Source organism: Aythya fuligula, chromosome 1 (assembly GCF_009819795.1).
Source record: "Aythya fuligula isolate bAytFul2 chromosome 1, bAytFul2.pri, whole genome shotgun sequence".
In the NCBI taxonomy this organism is placed as follows: domain Eukaryota; kingdom Metazoa; phylum Chordata; class Aves; order Anseriformes; family Anatidae; genus Aythya; species Aythya fuligula.
This window is the reverse complement of record NC_045559.1, coordinates 143,821,306-143,842,436: the sequence shown is the minus strand read 5'-3', so window position 1 is coordinate 143,842,436 and position 21,131 is coordinate 143,821,306. Positions and strand designations below refer to the sequence as shown.

General features: G+C 42.6%; 1 protein-coding gene across 1 annotated transcript in view; it reads right to left on the bottom strand.

Annotated features, from left to right (window-relative positions):
- The window catches only part of RASA3 (RAS p21 protein activator 3), a 104,031-nt gene that overhangs the window by 14,471 nt on the left and 68,429 nt on the right, over positions 1-21,131 (bottom strand). The window contains exons 6-15 of the mRNA XM_032189339.1: positions 15,563-15,643; positions 13,412-13,484; positions 10,098-10,177; positions 6,720-6,824; positions 6,044-6,200; positions 5,041-5,189; positions 2,960-3,074; positions 1,972-2,046; positions 1,293-1,416; positions 461-567 (exon numbers count right to left, since the gene is read on the bottom strand). Of these exons, the coding sequence (XP_032045230.1) occupies positions 461-567; positions 1,293-1,416; positions 1,972-2,046; positions 2,960-3,074; positions 5,041-5,189; positions 6,044-6,200; positions 6,720-6,824; positions 10,098-10,177; positions 13,412-13,484; positions 15,563-15,643 (1,066 nt within the window). The remainder of the gene's footprint in view (positions 1-460; positions 568-1,292; positions 1,417-1,971; positions 2,047-2,959; positions 3,075-5,040; positions 5,190-6,043; positions 6,201-6,719; positions 6,825-10,097; positions 10,178-13,411; positions 13,485-15,562; positions 15,644-21,131) is intronic.

Genomic DNA, 21,131 nt, shown 5'->3' with positions numbered 1-21,131 from the left:
TAGAAAAACACTGCTTCTTTTAAAGGTTTTCAACTCTTAAGTCACCCCATTGCCTTGCTTTTCTGAAGACTAATCACCTGCAAAACTAAAGTCTATCTTAAAGACCGTTCAGGTCCTCTCCACTCCCAGTAAAAACAACTACCGAAAGTTTTGGGTAAGTTGCTTAACATCTAAAACATCTCCAATTGTTGCTGACAATCAATCCAGCATTAATGTAAGGCAGTAAAAACGAGACCATCTACCTTGTTTGACCTTAAAGTTCACTGTTCCTCCCACACCTCCCAAATTCTTCACATACAGTCATTCTCCATATGCAAGACAGGCATAGCAGATCTTTGAACTAACAAAGCTATTTCTCCTAGAGGCTATTAAAAGAATTGAAGAAAGAATCTTGCCAGACAGCCTGTGGTGACAGAACCATATACAGAGCTCGAAAAAAAAAAAAAGATACAATACTTACAGGATGGTGTGGTGTAAGCTGAAAGAGGTTTGGAGAAAGAATGGCAGGAGCAAAGAATCGCAGGAAAATAAAGCTGCTGACAGCTGTATACCTCACATCTAGGTCACCTATTAAAAAAATAAGAACCTCTACTGAGTATTTCAATAATTCCTCCTTTAAAACCTTCTGCAATTACCAGAACGCCTTCTGAAAGCTAACTCAAATGAGTGCTGGAAATGTACCTATCTACAAGTTAAATCATTATTCTCATCTGCTTCCTTTCATGAAAATACATAGGTTAGTTGTTTTGCTTGATCCTAGTTTGATACTGCCCACCCATTCTCACAGAGCCAAAACAACTAGGAGGCAGTGGAAAGAGGTCTCTTGACAGCCAGAAAACCTTTGCAGCACACAGGCCTCCTAGGACTATAAGCTTGCAATGACTCCAATAAATTGGCCTTTATTACAGGTTGATGTATGAGAAGAAAACAATTCAGCTGCATGGAGCCTGCAGAATGAGCCATTACAAAAAAAAACAACAGAACATCTAAAAACAGCATACTTCGTAAATACTGAAACCATAAATATACACCAACATAAACTCTTTTAAAATGTTGTTTTCTTTTGAATGTTTAAGGAAAACTCACAATCATCAAAAGTACCGTTTTTCATTGAATGAATAATCAAGGAAATGACAGTATTTATAATCAAGAAAAAAAACACATCCCAAACTGTGTTTGGGATAATATCATGTTCAATGACTAAATCTATCACAGATCACGCAGACTTCTAGATTACACCTACATTTAAAAGCTATCTGAGATACAAAATGAAGCAATACAGAGAAACTCACCTTGAAAACGTTTGGCAGCCGATTCCCTCAGTGAAAAGAAAATATCACACATCACTGTAGGACAGCTTACACCAGACTTAGTAATTACAGTAAAAATGCGATCAACATACTGCCTCAGATTTTCCTGAAAAATACAATGATTATGACAAAATTGGTACCATTTTCTGTTGTGGAAAGCAGTATTATGCCTGGTTTTATTCATAATGCCATCGTTAAGAGATTCTCACTTCCAACATTATATACTTGCAAAACAATCTCACTCTTAGTGATACTCTCTTCAATAAATGCACGTATTTAAGAGTAAAAATGCTATCCCTATCAAAAACATTGAGTGATGTGGTTGCATGACGTATTATTTCTTTTCACAGCCCTGCTTTCTATGACATTGCTAAAGCCACAGGCTAAGTTATCCTTGCTCCCGACGTTAACATTGAATATTCGGCTGTTTGTCATCAAGCCCTAATCTTTCAGGGAGGCAGGGAATGTAACATTTGACAGATACTGTATTTATAGCATAATGTAAAACTGATATAAATTAATTACACACATTTTTTGATGTTAAGAAAGCTTCCGATGTATTCTAATAAATGACAGATTTATTTGCAACATTAAGTCTGAAGACCTAAGCTACCACAAGACAATATAAACAGAGATCCTATCTTCAAAATCTAATGCATACCCTGTTATTTTCCAAGTTTTCACCATCTTTTAATTTCACGGGATCAATTTCACAAGGTTTATGTACCTGGCAGATCTAGAGAAAAAAAAAAAAAAAAAGAAAAAGAGCAATTAATATATTAGTTTACCTTCAAGTTGGAAAAGTTTTGTAAAATGCCTCATCTGATTTTTGGATAAAAAGCCAACAGTGTAATTTGTACTTTTGTTCTTGACAAAGTATCAAAGGTAAATTACAAGTGATCTTTTTTTTTTTTTTTTTCAAAATTATTACTCTTTTATTCTACCTTTTCTTTCAACTAGGGTGAATAATTGGTCAGACACTCTCAGGCAAGACTGTTCAAGAAAAGTCCTGTTCTGCCAAAACAGCCAACTTTGAAAGTATATTTATATTCTTCAGAAACATAAGGTTGTTTGTTTGTGGTTTTTTTTTTTTTTTTAATGAAACAGTGGAACAACAGCTGAAGAAATTGTCAAATCATTTAAAGGAAGTCTGTGGTCTGAAAGTATTGCTCAATTACTGCATGAAGAACCCCACACCCACCGTTCTGGACTGGACAGATAATAAACCATTGCCACAACACATACATCACACACACATTTATCTAAGAATACTTGTATTAATTTAAAGCCACTAGATGAAAAGTATTACTTAGAGCTTCCCAGAAGCTTTCTGCTATAGATACATTATTTATTCATCTAAGTTATTACTTGATTAACTTCTCCGCAACAATACAGGTTAGATTTTATGAACTGGAATAATTTGAAAGCTTCCATTTGTCTCAGTTCATTTACTTTAACACAATGCAACTGTTGCTGAACCGGGTGACTCAGCTTTGGCTAAACTAACACAAGGTTTTAATGTAGAAACAGGCTTGTAAGTGTCATTTCTACAAGTCACCTTAAAACGAGAAGGAATAAACAGTACTTGCTCCCTGAAGGCCTTTTGCAGTGACATTTCAAGTCAAATAAACAGTCTAAACTGCTCTTACCTCATCTATAATTGGCTTTAGTGTAACTTGCAGATAATGCATCCCTGCCAGTTTCATCGTCTCATCAATGCACTTGGAAGTTAATGAGTTTCCTCTGAAAATGGTGTTTGGATCTCTGGAAGTGAACAGTTTTCTGTAGTTTAGTCTCTTTGTAATAAACTGCTAACATGCAGAAATAGAAGCTGTGAAAGGTGATGGAAATATGTTTTCAACACACAAACAAAAATTCCTTTCAACACCAGCCTGTCATTAAATGCAGTCATGTAGCACTTAGTGCTCTACCAAGCTGTAACAGAAAAGCAGCAGTCACATTAGGTCCTGAGGGACTAAAGATCATCTATTTTGTATTAGGATGGTGTGTGGAAGCCTCAGTGCACCATCCAAACACATGGCAACGATGCAGGCTCAAACCAAAAGGGTTTACAATACCAGTGAGGGAAGCTGCACCTGCTGAACAGCATTAATTTCAGTAAGGGAAGGAGGGAGTTGATTCGAGTCCTGCAACAACACTGGACATTACAAGTGACCTCCTACAAAATATGTAGGTTTAGAATGGAAGAGAGATGAAAACACCAGCTCCAATGACATGGCCATCCTTTCTAAGTTGCTTCCAGCACTGTTCTGTAATAATACTGTTAAAAAGTAGTTCAGATCCCAATTCTGCACAAAGAACTGTGTGGATAGCTGATGCTCTGCAGACTTTCTTATTTTCCTGAACGACCTGCCTCCACAGAATTCTTCTTGTACTACATGGCTACTGCAATTCGCTAAGATTACCTATTTACACAGTCACATGCACTTTTTTTTTTTTAATTACTACTTTCATTTTGAGAATGCAATTGAAAATTACATGTTCAATTAATTTTGTACATGCAATTCCTTGCATACCAATTTCAGTTCTGCAGGCAGGTACATAATCAACACTATCATCTACACCTGTATGATCAAAAACTGTGCCGACAGACAGCAGATCAAACTTGGATGTGAACTCATATGCTTGTTCTTGAACACACACTAACAGCTTCTCTGGTGCTTATAGCTTACTACAGCTGTACTCATTTACAAGCAATACATTACAGGATGAATTACTTGACTGGATTTTGATATATTTTTTTTAATATAGAAGTTAGGTCCCTGCCTGTTACAAATGCCTGAAAGTCCTGAAAACAAACAACATGTTTGCTGTTTTATCACAGGAACACGACTGACTATGGAGCAGCAAATTTCCTCATCCTGCATCAACCAAGCTGTTTCTGCCAACCTTCAGCATAGAAAAATACACCTGCCTACATGAGGAAAAACACTCTAAGACACTGAAAAAAAACAACCCATACAAAGACTTTATTTGGTAGGGAGGAATTGTTACTTTAGAGTCAATATCTGTCATTCCCCTTGGTTCCCAATGATCTCTGCTATTGTCATTCAAGAGCATGGTTAAGTAGGCAGAAGGCTTGTTGCAACATATGTTCTTTAGGGTCTGCTTGGTGGAAATAGTATATCTTACATTGCTAAACTGTCAGCACACCAGAAAGTCAAAAAGGGACTTATAAAAAGTGCTAAAAGATTCTGTTCTCTGCCATCCACTGCCAGATCCATTCCCATCTTTGTTCCTCAGACCTCTAATTGGAGAGATTAGTCACACAGCTTGCCTTAAATATTCATGTCTAGGAAGAAACTCGCCTTTTGTTCTGAACAAATTCAGCAAACACTTTTACTTAGCACTAGATGGCTTATTAGCACATTATAAAGCTGAAATGATTTCATATGAACAGTTGAAGATAAGGTAGGATTTTAAAGTTATCCTCAAACAATCAGGACAGAATGCAGAAAATCCCTGCTTTCAGACCTGAAAACAGTTTTGCAAGTAGACTTCACAAAACAAGATGGGAATTCCTCCTCAAACCGAACTCACCAGATCTGCAGAGCTTCTGTAAAGAACTCTGACACCAGCTGGGAAGAACAGGAGCAACTCCAACAGTTTGTTATGAAATTGCATATAGTTCCAGAAACAGAGTGAAAGATCATAACACTAGCCAACACAGAGTAGGTATGTTAATAGCAATGGGTTCAGTGGTACTTACTGAGTTCTCTTCACTTCAGCATTCGCAATGGCACTTATGAAAGGCACAATCCTGCCATAGTGTAAGAAAAGCCTGACAAGAGGTATGGCTGCTTCCTGTTTCTCTCTGCAAACTTCACCCAAAATGTGTGCAGCTGATGCTGAAACAGGCTGAACAGTGGAAAGAGAGAAAATCTTTGAGAGATCATTACAGCACAAGCCTAATTCCCTTCTCTTCCCCTTAGCTCCTTAGTCCATAACCCCACATAACAGCTGCAGCAGCCATTTACCTAAACATGCCTGTACATGACATGGCAGGGCCTCACATCCCACTTCTTGTTGGCTTTAAGTTTTGATCACAAGAGGGCAGCAATTTAAAAACTATTGCAGTACGGTATTTTCCCCTCATTTTTAATAGCCAACTCTTCACTGAATGTGACTGTTGCCTGGGAAGCAGCCGAAGAGGAAGAACTCTAAACCTTCTCATTTTCAAGTCCCAGTAAGAACAGAAACCAGTTCTTGTACTGAAACAAACAAACAAACAACCCCAAATCCAAACCAACTGCTAAAACTATACACATTGGCAGATGTGGTCCATCCCTCGAACATTTCAGAGTTAGGTTTGGGGTTGTTTTGTTTTTGTCATTTTGTTTTGTTTTTCAATTGTACAAGTAAACCTGTTCCTCTCTAGCAAAGGAAAACCAATTGATCAAACTTTACTTTACTTTGCATTTTCCTAGGTAAAATTAGAAAGCCACAGAGAATATGCTGCTTTTTAAAACCACTGGTGTTCCTGGGTGTGCCTTCACCCACCATGCTGCAGGCAGATAAAGATCTTTTCTGCAAGGACAGAAAACAACCATGAAGGATATGCAGAGCTTAACAAGACCCTCGCATGGAAGAAGGAAGATGATAAAGATTCTGGTAGTTACACACCTGTGGTGCCAACAAGATCATGACCAACATTCAGGGAGACCCCTGTGAGGATGATCTATAGTAAACAACCAGCAGTGCAAGCAAATTACCTCAACATCTGCAGATTTTAGCAGGAGATCTCTAAGTGGACTGTAATAGTCTGAGGAAAAAACATGGTCCTCAGTGTAAACCACATTTAACCTTAAGGAACCAAGGTCATCAGGTTTCAAAGACTTGTTTCCATTATCTCTGGGCTGCAGGAAATACCTGATATGCAAAAAAAAAAAAAAAGACAAAGTTTGTGCTGAAACACAAAATTATCTCAGGCTATACATGAGCACACAGAAAAGCTAAAGATACACACAACCTTTATATACCTATCACATTTCTTGAGAGTTCTGACTCAGATTTTTTTTAATCATGTCTGCCAGTCTATTTTGCACCAACTGCAACATGGAAAGTTCTGATCATTAAGATTTGTGTATGATACATAAAAAAAATGACATATTCAGAAAATTATACCATTGCTCCTGAATTGCAGTAAATAATATCATAGAGTCAAAGTATTAGAACTCCCACACGCAACACAGAGGCAGACTGAAATCTCTAATCATATCATCACAACTTCTTGTTCTTACATTTGCTAGGATTATTCTGGCGTGCTTACAAAAAAATTAGATACAAATTAAATCCATTTAAACTTTATCACATAGCTGTAATTATTCAAAGACTTCACAGAAGACATATGTTTCTGCTTATACGCTCCAAAAGAAAAATGTCAAGTACCATGCTTCGTAGGAGCTAGACTGTCGGAGAAATTTCAGAGGAAGCCTCAGTTCTCCTAGAAACTCATCTCCAAACTTCAAGTTACTGGCATTCCAAAGATCAACTCTGTAATAGAAAACATGTAATGTTAGGAGATTCTTCATAAATAAATACATAGATAGACAGAACTTTGTTTTCAATTCCAACCCCCTCAAGCCCATGAGTTATAAAGTTCCAAAACTGTACTATATGGGCTTCCCTACAGTCAAGAGACAACCTTGGATCTCTGGAGTCTTGCAATTGATCTCCATTAAACATCACCAAAAATCACCTAGATATCCCAGATAATGAAAAATACAGATAAAATGAAGACCAGAGGAAAAAACTGCACAGACATTTAAGGACTCCATACTTCTAGTCTCAGCCGTGTTTGGATTTCATTTTATCAGCAGCATAAGCAGCAGCGTTACAGAGTGAGGTTGAATTTCCTCCCAGTCCTTCCCCTCCTCTAGCTTCTGGGAAGAATCACTTGTCAAGCTTACAAATCTGTTGCACCTAAGGTAGTTCTGTGCAGATGCTCAGAAACTTTACCGCCCTATAACGTGTGCGTTGTCTGAAACCTACGCAATTTCTAGCACTTTGTCCCTCACACATGGAAGTTCTGGTATGGCTGACGAGAGGATACTTCCTTCCCTTTCATGTGCTCTTTAACATTAGGATGTAAAACTGAGCTTCAGAGTAGAAGTACTGGCATCTAACTTGGCCTTTGTGGATAAATGCTGCAATACCCACATCAGAGTAAGGATTTCAAACTGTAGGACAGATGTTTCTATACATATTTTAAAGTTTCCTTTGAGAGGCACCTTCATTTTAAAACAAGCTCAGCTAGAAATGTGCCTTAAGCTTGGGGAAAAAAAAGCTATATGCAGAAAATGTATCAGTTTTTGAGTAACTGAGACTTTTAGGAGAACTGTAACTGTAATTTGGGTAAGGTGCAAAGTCATCTAATTATGGACATATTTACACCACCTTCCTAGTCTCCAGCAAGTCACAGGAGGCTTGTCAAGGAATGAGGCTTGACAGTCCTGCTGAAGGTTTACCTTACCTTATGCAAGTGCAGAGGACGTCACTTCTAAATCCCCTGAGCCCTGTATCTCTCAACAGTGCCTCATGCATCAAGTTTCATATGCTAGACATACCAACAGCTCACATTGCAGGTCTACTGGTTTAAGTTCTTCAAACTCTGATATTTTGAGAGTATTTCTGCAGGGCAACAATTCCCCACAAGGAAAAATCTCCGTGAACTCCACCTTCTCTCCTCTTTCCCCATATATGGTTGATTACTACCTCACTAACTAATTCAAATGGCTCAAATGCAGATCCAGGAGGGGATGGGATCTTTTGCAGCTTATTTACACAGAGTCAAACAGCATTTACCAAGTATTTACAGGCTCCTGGTTTCTAGTTTATCCATTTTTTTTCAAGATGCACGCTAGCAATAACACTTTCAAAACACACACAGCCTGCCACACTTCCAAAGGCTGTACCAGCACAGCAACTTCAGTTACAGAAAAACAAAACAAAACAAAAAAAGCGCCACAACAACCAAAAAAAAATCAACCCAAAAGTGTAAAGGCTCTGCGGGAAAGGAACCAAGAGCTCTAGGTAGATCTCACCCTACACAATAAGCAAAGCAGGCATGCAAATTCTGACATTATTGTTTTGGGTGCTTGGAGCAAAAAGAATAAGCAGCATTAAAAATATATATATTATACACCAACCCCAGCATCTAACAGATTAGTGTTTCCCAAGCTTTTTAAAAAGGCAAAAGCATGGCAAGTGTTATTCTGAAATGGTCAGGCTCTAGTCACAAAAAGAGAAAAAAAAAAAGCACAACAGAGAGGGGGAGGAGAAACAATGAATTTCACCAGAACATCTGGTCCTTTAGTGTTGATATGCCCTGCCTGCAACTTCCTACACCCACTCAGAAAAGAGCAACTTTCAGAGCTGTAGAGAAAACCCATGAGAGACTGAGCCTCCTCTGTACCCCGTGGAATGGTATTTTCTCAGGAGGGAGAAAGAAAACAACCCCCCAAGCCCATTAATTGTGCGATCCGTCCCAAGGGCACGGGGGCAATCCCACTCTGACTGAACAGGCCGAAGGAAGTGAGGGGGGCGGGAGGGGGGCCCGAGATGGAAACAAAAACACTCTGTCCTGTATGGGACAAACCCTCCGAGCAAAGGGTTTGCTTGACCAAAACTAACTCTTTATCTACTTGCATGTATTATTGACGTGCTTCATCTTTTCCCAGCTACTAATTTACAAGGCCTCGGGCAGTGCTGTGGTACCACGGTGCCAGGCTACATGAGCCAGCAGCTGAGTGTGGAAGCAGAGGGTAATATGGCAGCCCCCCTCCATCATTACCACACATGCATCTTCCCTGTTTGGAGCAAGTTATCGTTCCTCCTGCCTCGTCTCCCCTCCTTTGCTTACTGCCAGCCATGCTTCTGAAGGCCCTAGGGACTATTAAGAGAGGGAGAGGGAGGCCTGGGGAGGAAGAGGTGGAAGGGAGGCCACCATTCCTCCTCAACCCTTCTTCCTCCAACTCCTACAGCATACAGGGGAGGGGAAATACCACCTCACTTGACATGGATACAGCAGTTTTCATATATTGTGCATCCCCATCACCAGACGGCCTAACTTTCTAGTCTGTGATGGTACCCCACACGTGATATCTCAAAGCTTTGCACCCCCTCTTGATTCCTCCCTGCTCTTTCTCTTCACCCATTCCAACAGACACTGTTGACAGGCCTCAGCAAGTTTTAGGACAGCAGTAAGTCAGGGGGTTGTTTTGGTTTTGAAATCAGAGCTGCTTCTTCCCTGTGCAATGGGTCATGCCCAGCCTCACAAGAACGCCGCCACTCTGCCTTCCCCTGCCTTTCTGGCGGGGAAAAGAGAAGGGAAACTGCCTCAGCCCCATAGAAACTCTGAACTCAAGAGTTTCCTGTCAGGGAAGGAGGCCCTTATCTGGGTTACCAAAATTAAGCGATGAAAAAAAACCAGATCCTTCCACTGAGAGCATCACAGAGCTCCTGGGCTCTCTTGGGAAGCAGAGGGAGGGGAACCCAGACAGAAAAATCTGTGTTTAATGGCAAATGGACATTAGCATACACACAGGATACCAAGGAAAGTAACGACCAACTCTCCCACAGAAGAACTGTCACAAATTCACATATGATCTACAGGACCATGCAGGTAAATGAACAGACCTTCCATGAACATGGAAGATTCCTCTTGAGTTATCAACATTGAAGCCATGCTCATCATTTTGAAAGAAGAGTCTACTACAGAGGTGCACAGCTTTGGGAGAAAAAATCATTAGTGGAAAATGTTCTCACCTGATCTCCATTTTGTCAACTTCATCAACATCTTCAATATCAAAATGGGATTTCTTGTTGTAGCTACTGGGTCTTGTAACCTAATAAAAAAGAGAAATCTTTAACAAATTGAACTGATACAAAAAAAGGTTGGACTCGATGATCTTGAGGTCTCTTCCAACCTAGAAATTCTGTGAGATCTGTGAAAAGCATTTCTGAGTTACTTATACAAAGCTCTGGAAGACTGCAGTCTTTTACTATCAACAGTGTCTTCAGTCCTGGTTCTGAAAACATTCATGCATGGGAACAAACCTGTTGGCTGAACAGACTCCTCACTGTACAGAAGCAGTAACAACCATATCCAAGAATAACTACATACACCACATACACTTACACTTTATTTATCAGAGAAAGGATTTCTTTAATATTACTGCAGTACTTTGAGTTTAGCATAGGTAGAAGCATAGGTAGAAAACAATGGGAAGATAGCTGCAAGTGTAGAGCATTAGCAAAAGAAAGCTTTTGTACAAACATTTCTTAGCATTTCTTTTCTAGCATGATAAAAAAAAAAAAAAGACTTTGATATTTGTATTTTTTCATGGTGTGTCAGAAACTTGAGAAAAAGGCCACCCCACCCAGCTGAAACCACAGCAGGAACTGATCAAACGCAAGTGCGTATGATGTGTGGCTTCAGCTCCTGGTTGCACACAGAAGCTCAACTTTATTGTAGGCTTAAATACTCTTGTGGTTTAATGCTTCCCACTCACAAAAACTGGCTCTTATTGTAAATTTGACTACTTGGTTTTGTACAGTACATCAGATGCAGATGGTACAAACAAGGGAGGCAAATATAAAGGTGCACAGAAAGAGAGAAACCAAAGAACCTTCAGCATGTGACACGTAACAGTCTTGTGTGTGTGACCACTGGCTCCATTTGCCAGGTGATTAGCAGCATTGGAGACCAACTGCTCTAGCCTGTAATTGAATCAAATGCACCTGTGAGCCTAATAGCAGGTTAATTTTAATTAATCAGACAACTTCAGCAGCTCAGCACAAATCTTCTCACCCTACTATTGCAGCCATCTTCAGTGTGGCTTCAAAAACCCATCCTACTTAACTGAAAAAGATCTGCTTTTAACTACCATGGTGAAGCTGATGGTGTAGTTCTGAATCGGGAAGTAAACTTCAGTTTTTACTACCTGTAAGACATGAGTTGTTATAAAAAGTCACAGCCTAAGTGTACTCAAAAGGGCTGTGCCATAAGTGAAATACTTTTCTGAGAAGTTTTGCTGGAGCCTGTCTGCACAAGGTCTCTCTGTTCACCTCTGTGATTGCTTAGTGTGCAGATTCATCTAAGTGCTGGAAAGACAGCTAGGTGAGGCCCACCAGTTCCAAGGATGGAATTAGGTATTCGGGAACTGTCAGCCCACAGTGCCCAGCAAGCTGCCCTGTACCATTTTACAAAAAAGGGTGTAAAATTCTGCCATGTCAGCCCCTGTCTTCAGGCAAAGCTGACAAGCTGTTTATCAGGTGCTCTTTCTTTTTCAGCACATGCAGGTTTGCAGACAGGTCCCCGGCACTACCTTATTCAGTTCCCGTAAGGGGGAGATTTTCCTGTAGCTCCGAGCCCCTTCACTGTGCTGCAGCTGGAGCGGTGGTGAAAACAGCTCCAAACCATCAGGTGCAAGTTTCGCTTGTAGCACCCTTTAAAGAAGCCCTTAAATTTCTCAAACCAGTGATAAGCTATTTTCCATGTAGCACCTTCAACCTACGTGACTTTGCTGTAGAAAGCCTCTCTTCACTGCCTTTTACAGATTTCTCTTCTTCCTTGGAGCCACGGCTGATTGCTGTGCTAGCAGACTGCAGGAAAGCTGATGAAGCTGTTTGGAAGCAGCAAATGACATGTCTGTCAACAACCCGAATCTGTGCAGCTCCACAGGAATCGGGTTAGCTACAGGTCTGCCCACGTCTCATTAGCGAACGCATTTCCCAGTCGTAGCAGTGCTGATGAACCCTGTCCCTCAGAGACATTTGGCCTGGTATGTCCTAACTACTCAAAATGACATAAATTTACGATGGCTCTGTCTGCACTGGGGGTAGGATTATTCTGGCTGATTCGGATACCGCCCAAGCTCTGTTCTTACCACACAGAAACCCTTTTACTCCAATTTAGAAAACCAATATTTGCATTAACCTGGCTCTTAGGATAAAGCCAAGCTTAGCAAGCCACCAGATCCCTTCCACAACTCCACTTGGAAGGTGCCTTCTGCTTCTCTCCCTCCTCTCCCTGTCTGGCACCACCTGCCAAGCTCGGTGTTTAAATACCAAATGTTCACTGCTCCTGCAGCGCACAGAAGGCAGAGGAATCAGGCAGGTGAAGCTTCGTGGTAGACAGGCTGAATTCCTCAATTAGGCTCATTAAAAAGCTCTCGCTGTCAGACACCTCCAGAACTGCCTATATTAAGAACGAGAGAGCCCGTTCTGGCTTATCTACACAGAGCATCACTCCCGTGTCACTGCCAAGGGCTGCAGCTCTGGGCCAGGTGACCTGACTTTCCAGTGACTTGCCAGCTGCATTGTCCTGTTCAGGCTTTTCACTCACTCAGTTATGCCAGATCTGTTTTTGAGGTACCTATCAAAATAGAACAGCTCGGCGTAGACCAAGACTAAAATGTCCAAGAGAAAAAGAACAGAGAAAGATGCACATACTTTGCAGGCAGGATGAAAAGTTGCAAATTAGAAACACATGCAGATATACATATGGACACACCACAATTACTGCTACTTTTGCCAAAAGAACCAAAATGAGCACTTTTATGAGTTATGCTTTGTTTTAACCGGACTTGTTGAAAACATTCTGTGTTAAATAAAGCTCAGAGGTTTCACCCACTGCTATTGCAGCAGCTGAAGCTGAAACATCCACTTTTAAGTACATTTTTCCTCTACTGCATTCCCATGGGATAACCTTCCTCCCATTGACTGGGGAAGAAGGGTGGAACAGCTACAAAACCACAGGCTAAAGAAAGTGTACATATATACACATCTTTTTTTAATCCCATTCTTAAATGTCCTTTTCCAAAACTCAGCTGGGCTGAGTTTTAAGCAAGTGCAAAGCCTGCTGCTCAGGAGGAGCGCCCACCTTGAAGCTTCTCCTTCAGAGCACCTGGGCTGAAGCGACACAGTGCTGCCAGCCTGATCCCGGGTACTTCTTCCCCCTGCGCTGTGCTTTCAAACAGCCTTCAAAGAAGACAGCTGGCACAACACGAGCAGGATGCTGTGCCAACTATCTGCAGTGTAGTGTTTCAGCTTATCACCCGCTCCTTTGAAATACCAACCTCAAAATAAAACACTTCGTCAAAATGGGGATTGTTGGTCTTCTTTTTCACTTTAGTCTTTTTGGCTTCCGATCTGAATAAAGGAAAAGAAAAAGAGCGTAAGAAAACATCAGAAGTGTGATCCTAGAACAGAGCCACTGAGGAACACATCTGATAAAGCCAGAATGCCACGTGCCTCCAGCACGGCAGGGATGTTTGATGATTTCCAAATGCTATGAACCTACGCTTGATTTGTTCTAGTTACCTGCACGTGAAAAGCTCTGTGAGAAGCACTGTACCATCCCGTGTCACGTCCTCCCCTAAAGCTCTCCAGTAGGAAGAAGGCACAGATAAAACAGCCACAGATGGAGAGCTGCATCAGCCGGGTGGAAAACTGACCTACTAATCATCTCGTCCCAGAATCTACTCCCTGTTTCTCATGCAGGAAAGCTGCTTAGATAGCTTGTAACTGTTTTTATCGACTGGACAACAATAGGTATTCTTACACAGCGGGCAAGCCAAACTGTGTTCAGCTCCCAGTGCTGCTGCATATTTCCTGTGTGACTTGAATGGGCCAGCCCACGAGCTTCCCCACCTATAATACAGCCCCAGAAACAGCTCCAGTTGAGAAATCTGTTGGCTCTGTAAGCACACGCTCCAGAATAAACAGCAGCACATTTGTTTGACGTTTTTATGCTCGGCATCGCATAAAATCCAGCAGCAGAAAGCAGCTTTCCCACTCCCCAGAGGAGAGGCATTGTAAAATCCGGAGAGCCGGCTGATGCACAGATCAAAACTGCCTCGCTATTCCTAGGGGGAGATGAGAGGGGATGCTAATTGCCTGCAGGACGTGGGGCAGACTGCCGATCCCATCTCATCAGCCACACTTGCCAATCAAGCTCCTTATGGATCAGCCCACCAGGGAGGGCACTGGGAAGCAGGATGTAGGGCAGCTGATTAAGGCAAACACGGTTATTGGGCAATTAATGCACCGGGTGGGCACATGCTGCGCGCTGCCTGCAGAAGATAGGAGGCATCTCTCCCAGCCAAAACAAAAAAACAACACCAAAACCAGACAGGAATGGGATAGAGCCTTATTTTAAAGGGGAACACATTATCAGTTGTCCTACATTATCCAGACTGGGGAGGGGAGGGGGAGCAAAGAGAGGGAAGCTTGGACATTTAAGGATACCAGCATTAGTCACCAAATCTCCCTACCAGCTCCAGTTATAAACAGCAAGCACCATCTGAAACAAGTTACATGCTTAAAATGTCAGAGCACACAATTCAAACACACAGCTCATTAAGGGACGTCAGGCATAACACACCCAGGAAAAGATGAGGAATCCAGACCGGTCTCAAAGACTCCTCTGTGTGCAAGGTATTTGTCAAGAACACATCTTATTTATGCTATTTATAAGAAATCATTGTCAAATGTTAGAGTTTTTGTAGCCTATGCTACAAAATCTGATTCTCTGAGGTCACAGGAGAGCTGTGTTTTTTTCTAACATGGCACAGACATAAAAAATGACACCCTACATACGTAGAAACAAAACTGTGGCATCCAACAGCATGGGAAATTTTGTAACACAACAGGAGAATTTAATCCAGTATTTAAACTGAAGGTTGTTATGCAGAATCTGATTACTAAAACCTCATTCCAAATTTTATTCACGCTATTGTGTCCACATATAATGAATTACAGAATCAAACCACCTAGAGCTTCCTGCACACCCGTTAATTTGCCACAAATTGAAAGTGACAAGACCCTAAATATTCACAAGCAAATGTGCAAATTCTGCAAGACGTTGATGTATTCAGCTTTTTTTTTTTTTTTCTGCCCTCTGCCCAAAATTAGGCAATAAATTTGCTCAAAAACGGGCCTCCAACTGTGAGGTGAGAAGATGCACAAATTAAACCTAACCACAAATTGCATACTCCAGGATATCCAAATTATTCAGGGATTATTCAGACCATCACATAAATGAAAACTGAAGTTAAGCCTCAAATTGCTTGCTCTAGTATACCTCAGTGGCTCATACATGTACGAAGAAATTATTAATGTATTTCAGTGGTTCCTGAATATTCTGTCCATCTGAGAATGAAGATTTCTAGACAAGGGAAGAGGAAGCATCCTTGTGAAATGGGAGCTGTAGCACGTGCAATACTTGCCTGGAGGGTCCAGCCAAGGTAACGGTGGCGTAGGGATCACACTGCCCGTTCACAATGGGCAGGCCTTGGCATTCAAGAACTCTAGAAAACACAAACAAATGCAGACAAATCAATAAAAGAGTTGGGAGTGAAAATAAAAGGAATGCATCTTTAGCCTGTTCCATTTTCACAACAGTTATTACTGCAGAATTGCAATGCCGCTAAGAACAAGTCTCTAATTTATACCTAAACTTGAAATTGTGTCTTCAAAACTAACTTTAACAGGGTCAAAAATACTGTAAAATTACAGAGGAACCTTAACTTGAAGGACTCTTATTATGCAAGTACAACAGCTTAAGTTTCATGAAAAAAGAAGAGTATGCTGTCAAGATGGGAACTGTCACCACTTGAAATTTCTGTAACAATTTATTCACCAAAAATAGTAATAGCCAGAGCTTGCTTCTGTAACAAAGGATTAAAAAGAAAATCACAGACATGGACCCCTGCAGGAGTCAAATAACTCATCGGAATCACATCCATGGAGGCCTCTGTGCTTTTGACAAGATTTGGCACGGGCTTAGTTGTTAAACTCATGGACTACGAGACAGCATGACACATCCATCTTTCTCCATACAACTTTTAAGTAACAAAACTGAAAGAAGAAATATATTCAGCAGCTCTGCACTGAAGGAGTCGGAGAACACACTGGAGGGACAGAATGGAACAAATCAGTTTCTATTGCAGGCCAAGGTGAGAAATTGGCACTTTAGCACTCTCATTTCAGAATCAACAACTTTGATACAAATAAATAACTAACTAAATTCAGTAGCCCAGATAAGCAGGGAGTATAGTAATTCAGTTGTTGACCTAGATGGCCCTTCTTCTCATGGCTGAGTCACCAATACCAGCGTGCAAGAGGAACATGTTCCTTGTTCTGGATACTCCAGCGAAATCACAGATGGAAACCACAGAGAAAGTTATGGAAACCTTGGATTACGCAGGCGCTCTGCAGCTTTTCTCTCTGGATTGTATTAGTCCCCTACAAGGCGGTCATAATTAGGTATTTAGGAGAACGACTGCTGGTCGAACGCATCCACACGTGAACAGAAGAATCGTACACCACGTGTCAGCGCCAAACCCCACGCCCCTTCCCCTGCTTCCTCAGGGCAGCCTGTCAGTTCCTTGAAATGAAATCCTCGCTCAATGGCTTGGGAGCAGGCAGCCAATTCTCCGCTGTTCATGAATGGCTTCCAAGCCAGCTCTTATCCACACAGGAAGAGCCGTTTGGAAGTGAAGCAGAGTGAAAGCGTGTTCAGAGAGACTATTATTCCTGTTTTAATAAAAGCAGCCCTCCCCGAACGTGCAGACAATGCAAAGCGCTGCCAGGCAGCGTGATCCGAAGTTGAGGACATGTGGAAGCTAGAAATCGCCGCACAATAAAATCAGGGGAGAATTTGAATGCTGGAAGGTGTGAATTTATCCACAGGAACACAAAAGGACACCAGAACTATACAGGTTGGCAGTGACAGGGTCTGTTCTTATACTGCCATGTGGAAGAAATCTTTCTGTTTTTGTGGACAGAGCTCTGATGCCACCACTTCAGCCATTCCCAATGTCAAGCAGTGTCAGTAGCTGGTCAGAGGAAACACAGCCACACGAATCCCTGGGCACTTGCCTCTCGATTTGGGTGTGCTCTTACAGGGAAGAACAGCAGCACAGCTCCTCATCTCGTGCCATCTAACGCAGAAGCCGGGAGTTATCCATTCATGAGCAGCTTATCAAATCATGAATGAGGTGCAGGACGTTTCCTTTGAAACAAGCATCAGGGGGCACGCAATGACATTACCAGGCTGCAGGTTCGAAATCAACAAAAGGAAGTCCTCTCTCCACACAATGCATAATGAGATTGTGAAACTCCTTGCCAGCGGATGTCACGGAGGCCAGCAGAGCACACACAGATAACGCAGGGGAGGTTTGGGGGGAGCTCTGAGGGCGCAATGATTTGAAGCATCACTCACCAGCAAATATCAGGAAGGGCACCAGGCTAGACCAGAGATGTGTTTAGAACAGCAGGGTAGGTTTTTGTCTTCTCTGGGAAACAAAAATGAGAACCAAACCAACCAAAACAGCAAAACAACAACAACAAAACCAGAGTACAGGTGTTCTCCTGTCGTCAGGATGACTTCGAGTAAGGCGTTTCTTTGTGTGCGGTGGGAATAAGAAAAGCAAAAGCAACCTTGAAAGAAACAAAACGTGGAAAAAACAGGAAACAGGCGCTGACACAAGCCGTATCCAAAGCCCTTCGGGTAATTTAAAAAGAGTTATTGTGTACGGGTGTTGGGGAAAGCAGGCAAAGACTGAAGACTCAGGACTTGGAGGCAGGAAGGCCATGTCTGGAGAGAGCTCCGTTCTGGTTTTTGGGTCTTACTCAGTACTGTGGGGAGATAAAATTCAGCCAAACCCAAGCCTGATGTAGTCATGTTAACACGCTCTCGTTAGCTGCAGGAACCTAGCAGTTTTAGCAGGAAAAGAGCTAGAACAAAGCTACGGCTACTGAGAGATGAAAGAAAATGGAGCTCCAAGTCTCCCTTGTAGATATCACTGTTAATACTGATAATCCAGATCTGGATTATATGGGAAAAAATGAGAAGAAATGTATCATACTTTCTCTAGAAAAGGGTGTACAGACTAGGAAGCGGTGGAAAAAAGCCAGCAAAAAATGATTAGAGCTCTTGCTCTAATCGCCTGCAGGATTAATTTAATAGACGTGTGCTTGGATAATAATAATAAAAAAAATAAGCCTAGGCAATCAGGCTGATTCAAGAACCGCGCGTTGACTCATCAGCCCCCAGAGCAAAAACGTCTGGCGGCTGCTCGAGCCTCTTGTGCCCAACTGGGAGTTTCTGATCACCCCCTGCCTCGGGCCCAGCTGGGACAGGGCTGGCCATCGCGTGGCTGGGTATAAACTTGGTGGTGGCCCGTATGGGAAAGGTCTTGGTGCAGCTGCCTGGCTATATTTTGCTTGTGGTTTGCAAAATGAACAGGTCTCAAGGAACAAGAGCTTTCAGTGTTCAGCGTGGTTCACAGCCAAACCTTCACGGGAGCACACGCGCTGCGGAAAATTCCCAGAGGGCAGAAGAAAACCTCAGACCCACGCACGCCACCAGCACGTCCCCTTGCATTTGATACACGGGCTCTGACACATTTGAGCTCTTTGACACACGCTCAAAACCACCCCCATGGCAGCTTTTGGTAGAGCTTATCCCAGTCACAGGAACAGGCTGTGCAGGCAACTCTTTTGGTTTTCCTCTCCGAAATGCTCTCTGAAGCCTCCAGGCCAAAAGCACAACAGAAACCTTGAAATGCTGAGATCACAGCTGCAACCCCGCACCGCCACTGCCTCTTCTGCTGCACTCCCAGATCAGTTTGTAACAGTTATCATGGAGAAAAAGCATTTAAACATATTCTTAATTGCATTACCCCGAACACAGGCTCCTCCTGAGCTGGTTCACAGAGCTTTTGCAGCACCCAGACCAGTTTTTGGTCCTAACTGGGCAGCTGGGTGGGGGCAGCACTGGTGGCACGCACGCACGACTCTTCCTAGTGATTTCCTTCAGGCACGGCAGAGGAAGGGGAATTGATTGTTTGGGCTCGAGCAACAAGCTCTTTCCCAGATATTTACAGCAAAACAGGAACAAATGTTTGTCCCAAGCCAAGCACTAGTAACTCGAAAGCAAATGACAGCTGATGAGTGCAGCCCCTGCTTCCCCAAGTGAATAATATTAGAGTTATTGTGGGAAAACTGCAGGCAGCGCAAAAACTGTCTCATGAATTATGAAGAAGAAATCCTGTCAATACACACATACCCCTCAAACCACTGTGACTTCAAACAAGCTGCAAAAAAATTTACCAGCTTGGTAGAAGTCTAAATATTTCTCAACAATTTAAAATCACACGGATTTTCCTCTGCTGTTAATATGGGAGCTGTCCTGCAGTTCAAACCATCGGAATCGCCTCCCAGTATCAGTTGCAGAAGGACTTGTGAAAACGCACATCTACAGAGCACCATCTGTAGGCTGTGCCAAAGAAAGAAAAGAGAAGAAAAAGAGAAGAAAAGGAGGGTGTTAGCCCTGCCGCTCTCAAAGGACAAGGAGTTAATTCATTAGCGGCTCATCCTCTTTATGAGTCAATCACACAAGAGCTGCAAGTTTCATAAAAGCCACTTCAGAAAAATTCTTAGTTATAGATATATATAAAAAAAAAAGGTGAAATTATCTTCAGTAACAGGACCCCGAGGGTTTCAGCAAAGACACAAGCCTGCTGGAATTATGAATTGCACTGATTTAGTGACTCTCACTGGCGCTCACATCATCGTTTCCTCCTGCCTCGGTCTCTGACTTGCAGCCTTAATTATTAACAGGGAGCAAGAGCTGAGCTACGGGAGAGCAAATGAAAATGGTTAAGTCAGGGGAAGGAGTTATTTCTAGCAACTATAATATAGGAGCAGCTCTATACAGGAGTTATTGCTATCAACGGTATGATTTGCAGAGGAGATAGAAAACCCAACCACAAGTTGCAGCAAAGCAAGAAGGATGTAAAAATTGTAAGGGAACAGCAACACAAAACAGTGGATGCTGTCAGGGAAGGATAAATTTGCTTTAAGGACAGCACTGTGTTGGTTCTTGTAAGGAAAGGGAAGAAATTTCGATTTGATACAGCATGGCAGGAAGCCAAGGAGCGGGTCAAGACGTCGAGGCAGCTGCAGAAGCATTGGTGTGAAGGCAGCACGGTGAGGGCTGTAAGGGGAGGACAGCACAAAGCGACAACAAGGAGGATATGCAGCAAGTGATTAAAGCCTAGTCAACAGCTTCAGCTCAGCTGACTGCGGCCCTAAGGCAGCATCACATGGAAGAAGTGAGATACTGTCTGTACAGGCAGATAAGGAAAGAAAGAAGATCGAAGACCAAAACAAGGCTGAGACCCACAGAGGCTGTTACAGCCTGTATAATGAAGCTGGAGGGTGGCACCAAAGTCTCCCACCTGCTTTTCCTTTGCTGGGTCTCAAGGCGATGCCCTGCGTGCTACTCGCAGGGTTGATGGAAAGCAAACCCAACGACCTCAGAGTCGAGCTCTGCTCAAGTTTTATCTGCTGCCAGGCAGGAACTGCGTGCACTTGGCACGGTCGCAGCTCAGGACATGCACGCATGTCACTGGGTGCATGCATGAGCACTTTAGCAACCAAAACCAGCTGCATGAACGTGCCCATTTTCCCTTCCACCGTCAAACCAAGGCGGTAACGTTGTGCATAACGTTTGTGCCACGCTGGTAAGCAACCTGAAGAGACCTTAATCTGCAGTAACTGGTCGAGCACGAAGTGCAGCAGGTTGGAGGGAAGCATCTAAGCGTTGTGCCACCGACACGCTTCAACCACGGGGCACAACACCCCGGCTGGATCGAATCTCAGCAACTCCTGGGGTGGCACCGGGCACGAGGGAGAGCGCAGGAAGGAAAGGCAAGGGAATGAGAGGGCTTAAACAAGAGCAGAGACAGAGTGGAAGCCCAGCAAGCTTCTTCTCATCACTACCTAGTC